The sequence below is a fragment of the Triplophysa dalaica genome, chromosome 11 (assembly GCF_015846415.1).
Source record: "Triplophysa dalaica isolate WHDGS20190420 chromosome 11, ASM1584641v1, whole genome shotgun sequence".
NCBI lineage: Eukaryota > Metazoa > Chordata > Actinopteri > Cypriniformes > Nemacheilidae > Triplophysa > Triplophysa dalaica.
The window spans coordinates 12,009,696-12,029,618 of NC_079552.1; the positions used below are offsets into that span (position 1 = coordinate 12,009,696).

A 19,923-nucleotide genomic window follows, 5' to 3' on the forward strand; every position below is an offset into this window, starting at 1 on the left:
GTTGGCACTATTCAGTGTTTACAGGGATAATGATGTGTCCCCGTCGCGGGCATGTCCTGCGGCTTGTGCTGTTTAATATTCCTTCTTTTTAAAGCCACGTACGCAAAAACCCTTTTATTTATTCAATCATTTGCATCTATTGCCACAAGAAACAGATGACAGAAGTCACTGGGGTAAGTCATTGCCTTATGGTGAATTAGCTGTGTTCTTATTTTCAAAAATGCGATAACATAAATCCCCAAAAGTGATAATGTATTTAAATAGGAGTTTGCATTCTTAATACTGATGTTTTCAGGGTTCTGTTTCACCACATACAAAACATACACATTTACAAAACTAACAAAAAAAAAAAAAAAAAAAATGCTTGCAAATATAAAAAAAAAAAGGGGTAGAGGTCATTGCAGTTCTGTCATTGAACCAAAAGGAGAACATTTCAGTTTTTACAACAACAAAACACACGATGTAACCAACAAAAATGGTGGGTTGTTTAACTTTACTTTACTTTTATTTAGAGCTTTACATTTTTTCTTTTGTGTTCATTTCACAAATCGTAAATGACGGTTTAAATAAACCTATGACCCAGCTATAGATTAAAACAACTCAGCATTTTAAGAGTGCAATAAATAGACTAAACATCAGGAAAATGTATTTCTATAATGTACATGAGACTAAATCAAATACAAACTAAGCTGATATCAGTAAGTGAAGTTCATCGCTGCCTATTTGACATCAACAACCGGAAAAAGAATGGTGTCCACCTCTTTCAGTTGGTCTCCCGTACAACAAATCCCTCTGGTCATATTTTCCATAAGTAAACATTTATCAGATTAATTCATATCCTGATACATTTTCCCTTCAAAGGGATGCAAAGATATTGGTCAACAGCTGAGGTGAATGTATTACAAATATAAAAGGAAGACATCAAGACGTAGGTCTGGTTTCTTGCCAGCTCCCATTGCTAAACTTTGAACAGGATTGGACATCCTTCTACTACACATTCTTCGACGAAAGAACAGGATTACACATAAAACACTTAACATTGACACAAAGTTTGAACGCAAGAGTCAGACAGCATTTCACGAGGTATAAGCATTAGGTTACTGAGGGTAAGGCTATTGTAATGGAGGGACCGCAGGTGTTTCAGCAGCGATGGAGAGATGTACTGCCCCCTGCTGTGAAGAATCTCTCCTGGGGAAATTTGACCCAACACTGCCATTGGACACAACCGAACGGATGATTCTGTCGCTAGGCTGGGCTGAGTGCAGGAAAGAGCTAGACTCAGAAGTGACAACAATACTTGGGATCCGACCAATCATACCTCTCGAAACGGTCATTTCTGTATTGTCACCAGCCTGCAAACAACACAGAACAAGCGTGTATAGATATCTACCTTCCGAAAAGAAAAATCAAAGAGCAATATGGAACAATCATTTTAATTGCGTTAGTACAAGCTTTTCTACAACAGGCCCAATTTTAAATCATTTAAAAATCATTTAATAATAACCTTTTCTTAATATGACACTATAATAGATCACACAACAATTTTAGAATCGGAAAAGAATTACAGATCACACAAATTTGCACAGGAATAGTAAAGGCTCACCTAAAGGTTTCTACAAAAGGTGTGCAAATCAGCAGAGAGGTTTATATTTTTTAAGTTTATATTAAACTTAATCAGACTCACAGTCGACTTACAGCTAGAGGGAAAGTACGGTCAGGTTGAGCCGGATCATCCACATCAGAGCTCTAGGTGGGAAATAGGTGAGACAACCATATGATAGTATTGTGTGACTAAGAGGCCAAAATTTGAGTAGTTATTTCTAACACATACTCATTCAATTAGAACAAGGCCTGGGAGGTCACCTTTTCAAAGACGCCTGAGTCGTGGCTTTTGAGTTTGGACTTGAAGCTAGATGAGTTAGATGGTTTGAAGTCTGTGAGCTCTGCCGTATCTCTGCTAATATCACACGACACCTGCCGGCTAGCTGGCCTAGAGCCCATGCTGGAGAGATCAGCCTCAGTGTCTGTCCAGCCCTGAATGTATGAAACAAACACAAAACATTCACAAGGAGCACATAGATATACAAATTACAACCCTCTGTGATATGACACATTTGTGAGTAAAACTGTGATGCCAAATGACAATAAGAGGACGGGATTTGATTTCATCCATAAGAAACTGACTGGATTAAGGTGCTTGAGGCTTAAGAAAATAATAAAAGCGATGTCCTTTTAGGTGGAATATTATTTTTAAAACACAAAAGTTTGTTCAATAACAAACTTTTTCTTTATTCGAATAACATGCACCAATGAATTGCACAATATTGAAAAGTCTTTACCTTTAAACCCTTTGCAAACAATGTACAGACCTATCAGAGAAAACACACTCACAGATTCACTATCGGAGGCTGACGAGAGCCGAAATTTCCCAGTGCTGGTTCTGCAGAAGGGTCCAGAGATGTCAGAGGATTGACTGGTGACAGTGGAACGGCGTGTGGACATTAAGCTACTGTTGAAGGAGTGGAGGTCACGCTTGGGAACACACAGCAGCATGCGGAGACAAGGAATGTATTTCGCTATGGCCACCCTGACAGAAAGACAGATGCAGTGCTAAAACATATTGTATCTGCTTTCACACAGAACATAAAAGGGTTCAATTATTGGTAACCGATATGTCAAGAGCATACGCTGCTTTTCAGTCCTGTCAAATAAGAACATTTACCAACAATTGATCAAACACTGTGTAGAATACTAATGAGAAATGACTGGTTATTGATTGGTTATTGATGAGGCATTGTGTGAATAGTAAGTCAATGGATGTTTGGAATGTGCTTGAGTTTTTCTAAACCTACCTATTTATTTAAATGCAAAAGATACGTGTTTAACATTTTGATTTATAATCTTCTGTTGGTTGTATTTTGTTTAAATGTTTGTGTAGTGTAAAAAAACTAAAACAGGAAGGTCTTCTGGAACAGCGTTGTGAACACCTTTCAAAATGGTCTATAAAGGGTACAGTGTTCATTTTTAATGATAACATGTTAGTTCAAAATCTTTACTTTTTGTCACATGCCAGATTTTCCTTAGGGACAAACATATGTTGAGGAAAGTGCTGTTGTTATTATTTAATGTTTTGGTGGGAAATATCAAAAGAGCTTTTTACACCTGTGGTCTTAACACTGTTGCACCATACTTTCAGGATTCTCTGTGCCAATAAATGACTCTGTATGCACGAATAGACATTTAGGTTAATAACATCAGTCACAATGGAACTTTAGTGTAAACACATAATCAGAGCTTTTTTCTGATGTCACTCATCAATTTTTTGATTGAACACTTAAAACAATTACAATTTGCCTCAAGTGTTTATTATTGGGCAAGAGCAGGAAATCACAAGTGACCCTTGTTCCATTTGGTCCACTACAATGTCAATCTTTCATGACAGGTAGGAAATCAAAACTGAAACGGTCTGGATTATAAACTACGCAATGTTGATATAAAGAGAATCAGGTCTGATTTCTGTACCTGTATTTGGGGTGTGTAATGGCATAGATGATGGGATTGTGGATGGCTGAAGCTTTGGCTATAACTGCAGGTACTGAATTCATATATGGCGTGAGAATATCAGCATACCTGCGAAATAGATCACAATGTATATAATAAATAAACAACATTAATTAACAAGTGAACAAAATGCTAATCAAAACATAAAAGCTCAGAGTGTCTAAAGCAGGCTTTCTCAAGTGGTTTATGAACTTTTAGAGATTTTATAATTTGGAGGATGAGCACTTTGCCAAATGCTAAATTTATTTACAAAAATGTTGTTTACTTTGTACATTTAAAATGGAGTACTATTTAACTAAATGTATAAAAAAATTTAAAGTAATACTCTTCTTATCTTTAATACAAAAATGGATCATTGACTAAGTTTTTTTAACTTTATTTAAAAAATGTAATATATATATATATACGTATGTGCATATAACATAGATAGAATAAATAAATGAATAAATTATATTATAACTTTGACTATACAATACAATATGCAATACTGATATGCGCATGGGTGTTTGTATGTGTGTAAGCTTCAGGATTCATTTACCCAGCAAACGCTGTTAGTGCCACAGTGGAATATGGAGACCAGGAGATGACATACATGAGAATGACAATAAGAGCAATTTTCGCCATCTTCCATTCATTTTTCAGCCGCTGGAATCTTTTAATCGAGTCTCGCTTCTTATCCCCATTAATTTTGCCAACAGCCCTTAACAAAACAACACAAATCCACAATTGGTCAATAGAGGTCTACCGATTCCTCGTTTTTGCCGATTAATCGGCACGGCTATAAAGATAATTAGAACTATCGGTAAATCCCCACCGATAGTTTTTCCTGGTTGCGTTTGATCCAGACGCAGCAGGGAAAACTCTACTGTGATACGCAGGTAGAGAGTACAGAGTAGAGGAATACAGCATCCTCTAGATGCGGGAATACAATTAATACTGACAGCCTGTTTGGTTTGGATACGCGAGACCACAGTCTGCATGGAGCGGAATACATCAGATGGGTGTTAAAAGTTTTACGATTACAAGGTAGAGCCAGTTGCAGTAAACATGACATGTTAAAAAGTTATTCATTTATTGACTATGTCATGCTGCATTAATGGAGAACAGTAATATTTTTTTGTAATTTAGTAGCCTATTAGCTTAAGCAGTTATAAGAGGGTGACAAAAACACGCAATTCTTTTTACATTTTATTTTTGTAATTATGGATGTATATTTGTCAGTATAGTGATGTGTGGACTTGGTTTTTATATGTTAGTGGGGACCCAAACCTGAATGCACACCAACTCATGGGGACCCGTGTCACTGTGGGGACCAAAATTGAGGTCCCCACTGGCCAAAAAGCTTATACATTTTTGAAAATCTAAACATGCAAAACGTTTTCTACGATCTTTAGGTTTAGGGGTTGAGTTAGGGGATAAAATATACAGTTTGTACAGTATACAACTCATTACACATATGGACTGTCCCCACAGAGATAATAAAAAATACATGATGGTGATCGGTGTGTATGTTTGTGTGTGCTTGGGTAGGATTAACCCTACGGCATGGGGACAACATTTTGGTCCCTATGAGGAAACAAGCTTATAAATCAGAAAGTTTTGTGTGATTGTTAGGTTAAGGGGTAAGCTTAGGGTCAGGTAATATGATATACAGTTTGTAAAGTATAAAATCCATCTATAGAATGTCCCCATAAAACATGGAAACCCAACGTGTGTGTGTTTGAGTGTGTGTGCGTTTATACACGTGCGTGCGAGCCCTGCCTCCGAAATGGAAAGCGGATAGAAATGACAGAAACAGCACGAACGGCGGACGTAAATGACATTTGTTTTAATGTAAACAAAAACGCATGTCAACGCGACAATATATGTATTATTATTTATTTTATTTTTATATATTATTTAGTTAAAAAAACAATCTGTAATAAATCATTATCGGTAGCTCCTGACCACCCTATCGTTATCGGCAAAATCCAATATCGGTCGACCTCTATTAGACAGAAAGGAAATTATTAACACCATTCAATGTCCATTCAAGCTTTAATTTCAATCAAAATGTGTCAGTTAATTTTTTTAATTACATCTAATTTACTGTGTTTAAAATTGAATTCAAATATACAGCAACACATTAATTAATTTACTAAGTACATTTACATTTATGCATTTGGCAGATGCTTTTATCCAAAGCCACTTACATTGCATTATAATATACATTTACAAACTGGTCTATGGTAACCATTGTTTTTGCAGTAAAACTTTTCTTTAATTTTAGGGATAAAGGGTCTATTAAATACTCACTCATTGGTGCTACGAATGGACCGGAAAATATAAAAATAGCAGTAGATGATGATGATAAGAGGAATGAAGAACACAAAGGTGAAAAGCAGCATAGTGTAAGCTCGCACGGAGGGTGTGAATGTCATATAATCCCAGGTGCAAGAGGTCAGCAGCCCTTCAGGAACATAAGCGCCTGCAAGACAGAGAAAGACAGAAAGAACAACACAGTATTAAATATCAGTCAGTAAAGATACATAAGTGACAGCCAGCGGTTAAGCTTTTTTCACCCTGTGAAAACTGCGAAAAAACTCAGGGACTGCAAAACAATGCTGACTGGCTGTTGTACAACTGAGAATATCTTTTAAGTCAGTAGTCATAATACTTTTTATCAGCACCAATCTGGTGTTCACATGTGTGAGCTGCTGTTATTTATCATCTTGAAGTCCTGATCTGCTAAGAAAATAAAGGCTGTCAGGCAAGCTAAAAGAGACAAACACCCTTCGTGTGAAGAGGCAATTGCCTGAAACCTCAGATAGAGAGTCCCATATAAACCAAACCAGACTTTATCCCCATCATGCTGAAGACTAGTACTTGGGGACCTTTACTCAGCACAGATCAGAGGTCAAAAGTGCACTTTTTGCCAATGGTATACCACTCACATCTTTATGTTTACATACGGATCATTCTGATGGCTGACGCTTTAGCTTAGCTATTCCAATAGATTTCTGCTTGTTAACAGTGTGATAAAAAAATCAAGTAAGCAAGCATCAAAATGAATCTTAAATCCAGCTTCAAACTTAAACAAACAAACTAGGAAAAGGGTCAGTTTTAAAGTGGCCCAAAAATGAATAACACATAAATCTTATTTTATCATATTTCTTTGGTGTGTTATAAGTTGCCCATGAATGTATTAGACACATTAAATTGAAGTGTTGGAACAAAAGATGCATTCTATCTAAAAGAATCTCACCCAGATCTGCCTGAAACGCCTCGTGTAACCACACCCCCACGCATGTACGTCACTTTGTGGTATGATTTGACCAAGACCGCCCACATGTATACGCAAGTAATGTGGGCGGTCTTGTAAATTTCATTGTACCGTTGCCGGCGCAGCCTGATGTTCAAAATATGGTAAGAGGTGTTACATTTCCGTGCAGTATTCGACCAATCACTACGCACTTGTGACCTTGTCAATCATAGCACACCTCGCTTTTCAGAGCGATGAGCTTTGTAAAATATCAGCGCGTTTCGGAGAGGCGGAGCTAAGAGGAGATACAAACATGCAGAGTATGTGGAAAAGACAGCGTTTTTAACCTAAAATCGTGTATACACATTGTATTACATCTAAAGCAAACAATAATATTCGATTTAGCCGAGTCAAATGACCCCTTTAAATGAACTGCTAAAAACTTCCCCAAAAGGTGGTAAAATACAATAAGAAGGCACCATATATCCACATGTGGGGACTGGAGTCCCTTCCTCAAATGTTGTGCAAAGCCACATTATTTCACACGACTTTAAAAAAGACTGTGTACTTACTCCAACCAAAGAAGGGAGGTAGACTCCATCCGAGGGAATAGACCCAGGCTGCCAGAAGAATCAGAACAGCTCTCTTCTGAGACAACACGCCGATGGAGGCCAACGGCCGCGTGATCACAAAGTATCGATCCACGGAGATGACCACGAGCGTGATCATGGAACAGATGCCAAATAAAGCCCCGCAGAATGCATACAACTCACAGCCTGGAGATCATGAAACAGCAGAAGCAGGTGGGTATGTATTTATGCACACTTTGCAAACAGGTGAGAAATGACATTTCAATGGCAACGATGTCGAACTGAAATATGTACAGTGTGCTGTATTACATAGGACTGTGCCTTCTTTTTAGACCTAAGTAAGAGCAATTTTATGTTTTCTGTTCTGTTAGGGCATGCGTAAAGAGAATGACTGGCGATGCATTCATGTGTATGTCAGGGTCCAGTCTTTCCTGTCCTGAGTTTTCGCGCCTTGGGGACAGGGCCGTGACAATATCATGTCTTGTGTGTGTTTTTCGTCTGGTGTGGAGACACGTGGCGGTTTGTTTTGACATTTCGCCGTGTGTCCTCCTGTCTTGATAGATTCAGGTTCATCTATTCTGGAAAGAGGATTTCTGTGAGTTGTACGTGAATGTGAAAGCTTTCAGATAAATCATGTCTACAATTGTCACAATCAAATTTGTAGCTGTTCTTTGTTTTATAGGAAGTTGACCTTTTAACCCTTTCTACCACATGAAACTGCGTCAGAGCCTCTTCCTCAGAGAAGACATGAAAAACTTTGCCCAAACTGTGGCTGACCTAGGCTGTTTTGTTTGCTGAATGGAAGACTACCAATACACTGAACCACAATATGCAAGGCATAACATATTCATTGTGGGGTGAGATATATTTGGAGGCTGCTTTATGCACTTTTATGCACTCTAGACCAATTTTTTTCCATCTGTGTGGGAGGTGCATCAGAATGACACAGCCACATTTGCACACAGTGTAGAGGACACTGGGATTCATTTGTCTGTCAGGGATTAATTCATGGCTCTAAACATTCATATCACTGGTGACTGGCCCCTGTAATGCTTTTATGCTTTTTCAAATGATACCCATAATTTGGAATAGGAATCTATTAAAAGAGTGACCTCATGTCCTGTGACAGAAGGAAGAGTGGACGAAAATTTCATATCTTGACTGTAAACTTTTCAACACAAAAGATCGGCGTAAATCAGATAAAAAACATTAAAGTAACAGAGCGAAAGCATCAGCAGGCTCAAGCCGTCGACAACACACAGTCGAGGCTGATGAAGGCAATTATGATTCAGTCCTGATAAGGGCTGACATTTATAGCGCCTCGGGGATAAAAAAGCCATCCGACATCTAATATCATGAGCAGTAATGTTTCACCACGGAGCAAAACAGCGATAGCTGGTCCTTGTTTTGTTTTGTGTTGTGTTTTTGCTCAACGTGCAACTGTTTGAAAATCATTGACTAAGAATGAATTCTTCAGTACAGAGAACACAAGGCTGTATCCAAAACAACTTCTCATGTATATAAACCTGATTCAACCTAAGAACTTTATCAATCTATCCCTGGTTAATAAGCATTGATCACGAATGTATTCATTGTAATTCAAATGAATCATGGACATGCATGTTTTATTCCGTACAAAGTCTAGTTAGTGATTTCAGTGATCCGTACATTACAGTACATTTAGCCAGATTAGGAACTTGGTAAGTATTTAAATAAATTTATACAAAAACAGGTCAATAATAGATGATGTGGACATTTAGTTTGATGTTTGTACCTTTCTCTCCGAAGATCCATCTTTTGTGCATGCTGGTGGTGAAGAAGATGGGTGCTTGGGTGGCACACATGAGGAAATCTGTGATGGCCAGATTTATTATAAACATGTTGGCAGGTGTCCTGAGGGTCCGGCTCCTACAAACACACAACATTGTTTGGAGGGAAAAGTCAAATGAAACAAATGAAGGTTGTAAAAAGCTATAATATTTAATCAAGTTTCTATGACTCATTTGTGTCTCTCTGTATTCTGCTTGTGTTGATGGTTTTTGTCCTCTAACTAACTTTAACAATTACAGTATTTACTGTTTTCATAATGGCCATTTAAGTAAATAAGAGAAAATTTGATACCATATCAAAATTATTGCAATTCACAAGGTCATTTTTAATCCATAAGTAAGATTAAGATAAATATGTTTGGCTAGCAACACGTGATGGAAGAATCTAAATTCCCTTCATTAACTAATGTTATGTAATATATATTCCCTAAAAGAGTAAATATTAATAAAAATGGAGTTGGGGTGGTAGAGATGCTGAAAAAATTATCAAAATTTGCTGATATTTTGATAATCAACAAAGAAGTGTTTAATACACTATAAATTTGCATTGTGAACATTTAACAGCACAGCTTTATCTCACCTGCTGAAGGCATAGATGACCAAGAAGTTGCCCAACATGCCTGTGATGCCAACGGCAAGGATGACGGCTCCAATAATGTAATGAGCATGATCAGGCACGTCCACCGTTGGAAAAGGATATACATGCTCCTCAACCATGGCAACCTTAAAGAAACAGTAGATTAAATAAAGCTCAGATAATAAAGCAGTTGCTGTACCATAACCAACAGAAATATACAAATAATATTGTATGTTAATTTCACTCAAAAACAAATCTTTGTAGAGTAAGTTAAAGCTCTCTTTAAGCTAACTCTTTTTCTTCGCCTGCATTTGTCCAGATAGTACGTTTGCTTTGTAAAAAGCAACTTTATTCTCAAGAATGAAACTTTGTTATTAAAAAAGGTTTTAGCAGACTGGAGAAGAACTCCATCTGTCTGTTTCTCAACACACACAGAATCATACTTTTACCAGACCACCTTTTTATTAGGAATGTAGTGCTTCCATCAATCAAAATGTCACTTAAACTGAAATCAACAGCATTGCTGTCATTTATAAATAAGTAGAAGACTGTAGCAACCACAACACAATGATAGACGACTGTTTGTAAAAAGCAACGATAAAACACATTTTGTAGACTTACACAAAACAAATAAAAAACCTTGATGATTGATTTACTAGTTCTGCTCCCTTTGTTTTTAATGTGATTGACTCATGCTGCTGACTGTCACTTTTCCTGAACAATCTTTAAGGAATAATTCACCCAAAAAATTAACTTTCTGTCATTGTTATTATTATTTACTCATCCTCGTTTCAAAACTGCATAAATTTCTCACTCATTGACTAACAGTCAATCACTTCCAGTGTACCATAAACATCCTTTAAAAAACGTTTCCTAATCATTGCTATGTTTCTGAATAAGTAAAACATTGCTTTCCTGTAGCTCAGTGGAAAGAGCATTGCGTTAACAATGTAACGTTGTGGGTTCGATACCAGGGGATTGCAGATACCTATGTATAAATGCATAGGATATGTAAGTCGCTTTGGATAAAAGTATCTGCCAAATGCAAAATTTAAATTTAAATGCTTTAGGTGGAGCATTCTCATGGTTATTATTACAGTAACATTTATTGTAATACTAACTGCAGTAATTTATATTGAGTAGTATTGTATTTATTTTACTTCTACATTTACATTTAGGCATTTGGCAGAAGCTTTTATCCAAAGCGACTTACATCGCTTTATCCTGTACATTTATACATAGGTAACTGCAATCCCCTGGGATCAAACACACAACCTTGCGTTGTTAACACAATGCTCTTACCACTGAGCTACAGGAAACCTGATGATTTGCCTGATAAAGTATAGAAGGGAACATAAGTGTAAACATTTGACTTTGACAGAGTAACTATGATTTGTAAATGCATAGATTTCACTGGGTTGACATTTGTTTACTGCATAACTCTCAGGAAAAGGTTAAATGGAAAGACCACGCTTTTGTGGTGACTGCTGAATGCAGGACAAAGACTTCAGCAAAAGTCATATCAAGTCAGAGAAGTGTTATCTATGTGGCCATGATGGAGGAAATATGACAAACTGATTCTGTCACTGCATTCAAATGATGATGTGGACACTAAAACAACAAACTGTCACATTTTCATCTGCATTTTAATGTTGCACAGTATTTACCAACCAAACACCTAATGAACACGGCTGTTTTCTGTCATCAAAACGTTCAATAAACCACTTCACATCCAGCATTTATTTGTTCTGAAGTGATTCCAAAATGTATCAGCACCGTTTGTTTTCATTCATTATATCAGAGTTGGGGGTCAAATTAAGATCTAAGCCATGAAAAACTTCAAGGACTGAGATAAGAAAGTATTTTTATTTACCTGAAGAAAGACGTTTCTAATGAAATAAAAATGTCTTGCTCCCACATCTGTCATCCACTCAAGACTAATGTGACAGTAACTGTGTTAAGGCTGCTTTGGTGAGATTGTTTAAAGATGTTTCAAAGTAAAACAGTCTCTCAATAAAATGTCTCTATTCAAGAGCAACATTTTTGAAAGAGAAAAAACGGTTGCTGGAGGCAAATAAGTATTTGAATCGTATCATGCAGAAAACAATACATTCAACAAACAGTATGTCTCCTAGTGAGGTTAACTGGGAGATTTTTTTCATAGGGAATCTATGGACGGGAATAATTCACTATGAAGTATTTACACCTTGGAAACGCTTAATTTAATTACTGACAAGACCTTGGTCATTCAGCTTTACATGGCTTTTTTTTCTTTTTCATTTTTTTTGTTACTAATTTGACCCCTAGGGACAAAATACACACAAATTAATTGCAGATATCTTTATTTTCTGATATGGTACTTTCAGACACATCAATATAGAATTGGAAAATGTACTTGCCAGTTTTTATCATCTAAAATTTAACTTCATTAAAATTTAATTTCAAGTCCTAAACGTAACGTGATCATCTTTAATACATTTTACTGTGTATCATTACTGTGCCTGAGCCAAAATAACAGAGATGTGAATTTACAGAAATTCGCAAAGGATGTTCCCAGTTGTCCTTCATATCTGGATAAGTTCTCTCATGCTCCAGATGCTTCAGCTCTTATTTGACTGCATTACCATGATTACTTAGCTCAGTTAGACAGTAAAGCTGCCTGAGCTCGGCTAAACACATGTCCTGCCAATACCTCCTGCTCTTTAATCTGAAACAGTTTTCCCCTACACTACCCTGAGCTTTACATGCCGCAGTCCTTTTGGAGACAATTTTTTCTTTAAATTTAGAAAGAACGTTGCACTTCTGTGAGCAAGACAAACTTTCCCTCTAGCTTTCAAAGCTGTTGTGCAAAATATTGGATTTTATTGCTTAAATAACTAGCCAGTTCATATGCTTTCTTAATGTTAGTGATAGTTTAGTGCATGGTTTTAAACATTTGTTTCCTATGGTTTAAACAACAATAACAGTCAAACATTTATGCCCTAAAAATTGAAATAGTTATTAAAACCTTTTGTAAAGTTTGAATATACCCAACAATCTGTCAATCAAACTCTCCTACTGGGAATGAACAAAACTTTTACTTCTCAGCTGAAAGAACATTGATCTTCCGAAACCGTCAATACCTTGATAAACTAGAACCTAAACACGATTATCCCATAATCGCGATTATGATGCATCTTTTTATCTTTATCTCTCATGGTCAGTGAGGTTGGTTCTGAGGGGATTATTGCCATCGGTCTAGGGAAAAAACACAGCTTCATACTCAACATCCATTACTGGTATTGATAGACTTACATCTTTATCAGAATGTATTTTTCTACCCGGGAATCAATGGGCTTCTGGGTCACATTAAATTACAGACTAGTCACAAGCGTGCGTTTTTGTATAAATACGCAATTAAATTTCCTGATGAATATGACCCCAATATGCGTCCTTAACAAGACGCTCTCAGAATTACAGAATATTTTTGTTTAGGGTTAAGAAGTGAGAAAAAAATCTTTGGAGGTCCATCACACTCTACCCAGATACATATCAGACTATAAATACAGCACCCCCCACTGTTCATTTTGTTATAGAACAGTGTGTTGCAACACATATGAGGTCAGTAAAAGAGTCCTAATTGAAGAGGATTATATATAATGGTAAAAAGAAATAATTCACATTCCAGTTTGGGTTGTAATTCAGTTAAGAGGATGTGTTTCTTTGAAAAAAACAGACAGGAGATTGCTTTTGTAGTATGGTATTATTTGGAAAGAAATCCCATTCCTGTTTATTTATATATTAAAAAAAGGTTTGTTGGAATTACTCAATTTAATCATGTGCATCGGTTCCACACGAAACTTTTCTTGAAATTTAAAGTTAGGCTATGTCAAAAAAAACGTAATCAAATTGTGTAGAACCGATGTACATGATTAAATTGAGTAATTTCAACAAACCTTTTTCAGTGCACTCTGTATTTATTTACTTATTCATTCATTGGTTATTTGGTTTCTTACAGTAAAGTAAATGCTGGACAATATAGTGCTTTTCGTGTTGTGTGGCCAGTGTCACGTATTAGTTCTCTAACAAGACCTATCCATATGGATGAAGACATTTGGTATTTCACAAGAAAATAGTTTCTCAAAGTCTGTCACAAATGCACAAACACTGAGTGACTGAAGGACATAAGCAGACTTTACATGCAATATAACAGATAGATAAAGCCTCAAATGACCATAAATATGTAACTTATGTGTCACAATGTCAGTCCACTCACTGTATGGCTCTGTGTTTAAAATGATCTCATTCTCAACTGTTAATATCTCTCTATAGACTACCAAAAACTGACACCGTTCTGCATTTTTAATGGTATCAATTTGCTTTACTTTTGTCGATCCTATTCAAACATAATTTTAACAATCTGTATTCCAAACACATCACAATGACCAATAATTCAATTCTATCCTTCACGAAAAACAACGTTACAAAAGAAAACATTTACATATCTTGACACAACATTTTCCCAAATATTTCCACGAGAGGCATTACTCAGAAGGGAAAGTAGATGAATATCATCATATTACTTACAGGTGTAGCGATGGGAGGTAAATCCACCAGCCGGTACGCACTCACCGGGGATCTGTTCCACGAGGACAGGCTTTCAACGATGCGCGTGCAGTTCGGGTCCAGGCTCGGGCACGAGATGCCTTTCCTCATCATCACTCGCGTAACTGAGACTTTTGAGTCTGTGAAGAGGATTTACAGCTTCCCTCGTGTTGCCTCTGAAAGAGTGCGTGTGTCAGCGGCGCGCTCAGATGGGTACTCCACTGAAGCTATTCACCCACACCTTCATATTTAACACAGAAACACTTATGTAATGAGACCACCATTACTATCATGACCATACCCTACAAAAGCTGCATAAATGTGTTAAGGTATAAATAAGGCAATGGACACACACTGGCCTAAACTTCGTTTTAGGATTAAGGACCGTACATTTATGAAGTGATTTTCACGGACACTTATTTTTTAAGACCACTGTTGAAGATATGCATTTGCTTTCTTTTTTAAACTATTGCACATTTGAATTGTAAACGATATTGTCAGCATGTACAATTGGCTAAAATGATTAACTGGAAAAAATACATAAATCTAATGGAATCCTTTGACAGCATGCATAAATAGAGCCATCCTCAAGCAAGTTATATTTTCAATAACACTAAAACTTAAATATGTTAAAATAATACCAAGACAGCAGCCCAACGTATACAACTGTGCCGGTTCTCATACATTTAAATATTGGTTTGTTGTACATTTCAATATTTAAATAGCCCATACCAATTCTGCAAATACAGATTAAGATAGACCTACATAAAAATATGACTAGGTAGTAAAAAGACCTGGAGACAAATCAAACAATCACTTCAGATCCTCCGGAACAGAGTGCACCTCCGTGTGATTTTGGACACACACATCTGCTTTTACTGGAGAAAAAATGGTTGAGACAGACAATTTCCTTGTTCTTATTTTGACTGAAACTTGCCAGAATCAGTCACACAGACAGAAAAACCTGCCTTTGCATGCGGAACATTAATCTAGACTACTGCTCAAAGATCTGATAATATATGTAAATCAAAACATGTACTTCATGTCTGTGACAGACATTATCCTGGTATATTTGACAATACGCAGAACCTCAAATGTATTAAATTCTGAAGCTATCTCAACCTCAATCTCGATATAAAAGTTATCTCGTACTGACGTGAATGGATGACGATGTGTTTTTGCGTAAACCTGGAGAGAAATAGACCAGAAAGGCAATGATGGGATTAGTGTGGCCGCCTGCATTACAAACTTGTATATCTTTTCAAGTGGACAAAACAGACCGATAATTCTTCACACCACAATTCAAACTGTCCTCAAAAAGGAGAAATTAAATACTTTGATCTGAAACAATCCAGACCCAATGTCTCCACATGAGTGTCAAAATCTATTTACAAGCAGCATTTCAGTTTTCAATAAGCAATTTCAAAATGCAGTAAACAATTCACAAATGGACCAAGTACTAGTTTGGTGTCACATTATGATGATTTATACAAGACGTCATTGTTTTCACCGTTGTGTTAAAACCATGATGTTCTTGTAATTTACTTTTTTCACAATTGCTATTTTATGCTTCTTAAATGACATCTTTTTAACATTTGCCCCCATGAGAAAACTTTTATGGATGATTAGAGCCTGGTTCCCAGGGGCTTATAAAACAATAATTCTTTCAACCACATAGAGTGATAAAATACATCCTGTTGTTTTAAAGTGTCACATAATGTTCAAACTTTCAATTGCACAATATCTTAAAGATCCTAAAGTTAATTTGAATACCTGACTGACTGACATCTAATGTGACTAGTAATCCATACCCAGTCTATGACAGTCATTGCTTGAAGCAGAGAAAATTGTTTAAATGCATCCCAAAAATATAATGATTCAATCTGTTCATCTTGGCAACGTATTGGAATGCAGCATATAAGCATTAATGATCTATTCGTGAGGCTGCAAAGCGGATATTTATTATTATTAACACAGAGACCTCGAACAACGAGATCTCAGATGTATTGACCACAATCCAACTTGAAATGTACTTCACAGGTCAACTTCAACAAGACAAGAGTGTTCCTGTTTACATCCCCAAAGGAAACATGTTTCCTCCCTGCAATGTAAAATAAGTGCAGTGTAAATCTACACGCTAAATTTGACGCCAGATTGTATGTTAATATGCACTCAAGATTGCTGTTAGTTTGGTCACAAAATGAAAATGGGAATTGTAATGGAAATAGTAATAGTAGTAAATGAAAACGTTATGCTCCAACAGAGAATATGGTTTTGCTTTTGATGTAGTTGATGGCTTATTTTGATTGTCAGGACTATGTTCTGTTTTCGGGGAATACAATTTTCCGGTATGAATATGTTTGAATAAAAATGAAGAGTTCTGAATGCGTCCTTGTGTGGCGTCATATGGGGTGCAGAAAGGAATCTTTTGCTCAGGCAAATGAAATGTGGCCTTACTCAGTGAAATTAATACATGTAAACAAACAAAAACAGATGTAAAATAATATTGAAGTAATAATGGCAAACAAAGTCATTAATAGACCAGAAGACCAGACAAGCACTCAAGCAGCAGTGAGACTCAACCACATTTACAGTTTCATCACATATTCATCCATTATCCCACAACTGGTGACACACTAACAGATTTATGAAACCTATACGATGAAAACTTATGAAAAATTTATGAAAATTATACGGTTAGAATAGAAGTCTAATTAAAAGTCTATTTTAATATCACAAGACAGAACTTGTATTTACCAAAAAGCTGGAAGCATCAGTTTACAGGGGAATAATTGCATCTACATTGTAATGTTGAATATCCATATTAGTGTTTTATAATGATTATAAGATATAAGTCGAAACTAACAATAGAATATTGTGAAATATATACAGTAATATATGAAGAGCTTGTTTCCAAAACGCATTAAACGCCAAATTTAATTTAGTTTGTTATGCCATTTTGGTGTGTACTAAACCTGTTCACTGCTCCATCAACGTTTCATGCCAATCGCTATATTTCCTTGTTTAAAATGTTCTGCAAGATGCAGTTTCTTCTTACCAACGTGCCAAACCTGTTTTTAGCCTAATTGCGCTATGTCCTCTCGACCAATCAGAATTCGCTCGTTGGTGGTATTTGTATGCCTGTTATTTTTAAATTATTTGTTTGTGGTGGAAAATATTGAAACATGAAATTGAAAATATTTATTTTATTTTACTATTTAGTTTGTTACTATTAATTTTATTTGGCTGTTATTTATTTCATGCATTTGATTTATTTGAGTCCCTGATGTCATATGTTGCATGTCCTCTTGTTTGTTTGTTTTTAAAAAGGAAATAAACCTAAAAAAAATGAACAAAAGGGTGGATTTGTAGCGTTTTGAAAAAAATAACTTTGAATTTATACTCTACAATATATTGTTGATTCATTTAACAATAATTGTATAACATGTTCAGACTGAGCCAACAGACCATTTTAACAGGATAAATTGAATATTAACAAAATGTGAGTCTAGGTAAAAAAAATGTCATTTTCATGAAAACTATTAAAATGGATTTATAGCGTTTTAGAAAAGAGCTCTTCATATATACAGGTGCAATGTGGATATATCAGCGGCATCTAGTGGTGAGGTTGTGACCTGCAACCAATGGCTCACTCCACCCCTGCCTTTTGAAGCACTAGTGGCCAACACAGGAATAAGATGTTGTCATTTTAGTCTCCTTGCAGAAGAGGTGTTTACGAAACACGCTCTGTAGTAGGGTTGTCACGGTACCATAAACATGTCTTACAATACTATATCAGCTGAAGTATCTCGATACCAAGTAGTATCACGATGCTGTGCCATATAATTCAAATCTATACAAAAAACACAGATTTAGTACACTGGTATCTATGGGTTTTAGTAATTTATTGTAGTAAATACTAAAGTACAACAGATCATTTTCAAGTAGGAACTAATTCAAATGTTGGACAAATTTAATTGATACAGTAGTCTTTATAAAATATTAGATTTACTTTGACTGCAGAACTAAAAGTAGAAGGCGCCAATTTTCCACTGAGTAAGTGAATCATGTAACCAACACAATCGTGCAAATCGCCAATTTGAATCATTAAGTTGTCCGAGACATTCATAACATACATTAATTTTGAAGATAAAGACCTCAAAAAGGATGATGTAAGTGTTCAAATGAATATTAATGCAAATATGCATCATTAACTACGGTACTACCATTTCAAAAATAGAGGTATTGTGGTATTTTTGAAGGTTTAGCATGCAACCGGTTCACCGTGCAACCCTACTCTGTAGAGCTGTTTGTCCGTTAAGGGCTTCTATAGAAACAACATGGTAAATCTGAGGAATATGAGGTCAGGAACCAAATGTTCTCTCGTAAATAGCAATAATGAATAAAAGACCAAACAGCCTTGTGATATGTCTATTAATTCACAAAGAAACATCCAAGCACACGTTGAGTAATTTGGTTCAAATGAATAGATCCATGTACTCAATGAATGTATCCATCAATGTGAATCTGAGTTCAAACAACAAAGCCAGCTCCTATTTCCTGTAGAAACATGAAACAAGTTTAGTGTTCAGACATTTCAGCCAATATTAGATACTATACTGTACAGTAGGTTGAAACCCTTTTACTTTCAAGTAGAACACTCTCTTTCTGCAGATAAAGTTTGTTTTAATTCCTTAAACAGATTAAATGTTACTCAGCTTTCCAAACATGACATCTTTTTCACTTCTTGTTAGTTGATATTGTATATAAAGATTTCCCATAGTGATTAGATTAAGTGTTCATCGAATCTTTATAAGTAATGCCAAATAGAGGGCTTTCAGAACTAAAATTCATTACACAGGGAAGGAAAGTACTGAGATTTTAAACCAAAATAACCCAGAGTCCCTTTAGATTTCAGAAAACACAGAAACTACAAAAAACCTCTCTTGTTGATGATCAAGCTGCTTACATGATCATTTTGTAGATTGTGATAACAGATACAGTTCATCTGCTTTGCAGGCCTATAAATGCCTTTTTAATTTAGTTGGATAGTAGCATAGAACACCATGAAGTAAGACTTTTCATTGGTTGCTTAGAACACCTTAAGTTCAAAAAACTTTCTGCTTGTCAAGAAACATTTTTAGTTTTATTGTTCTAGTACATACATGATTTTCTAAAGATGGAGCAGGGATTTTCAGATATTACAGACCGGGACCTCCCATGCAGACTCTCAAGCATCCCAAGGAATTATAAAGAGGTTTTTTTCAACTCTGTAAAATAAATATAATCATCTATAGTAGTAAACAATATAGATGCACCACATTAAATCTACGGTATGCATTTAGAATCTGTTTAACACACTTAAAATTACAGATTAAATTGCTCTTTTTACTTTGACAGGAACAGTTTACCAATTTTTTTAATTCAGTCTTCATTTACTCACTCTCTAGTTGTTATCATAGTAGGAAAAATGACAATGTTAGTCAAAAGTGCCCCAGAGCTGTTTGCTTTCCTACATTCTTCAAAATGTCTTATTTTGTG

At 35.9% G+C, this 19,923-nt stretch overlaps 1 protein-coding gene across 1 annotated transcript; it reads right to left on the reverse strand.

Moving 5' to 3' along the window:
* Positions 1–574: 574 nt before the first annotated feature.
* Positions 575–14,599, reverse strand: opn4a (opsin 4a (melanopsin)). The gene is made up of 11 exons (XM_056760712.1): positions 14,365–14,599; positions 9,802–9,944; positions 9,167–9,300; positions 7,375–7,578; positions 5,857–6,028; positions 4,100–4,261; positions 3,523–3,630; positions 2,392–2,587; positions 1,864–2,034; positions 1,696–1,746; positions 575–1,352 (listed from the first exon to the last, which is right to left on the reverse strand). The coding sequence occupies exons 1-11, from the start codon at positions 14,494–14,496 to the stop codon at positions 1,113–1,115; spliced, it is 1,713 nt and encodes a 570-aa protein (XP_056616690.1). The 5' UTR covers positions 14,497–14,599; the 3' UTR covers positions 575–1,112.
* Between the last annotated feature and the right edge of the window lie 5,324 nt (positions 14,600–19,923).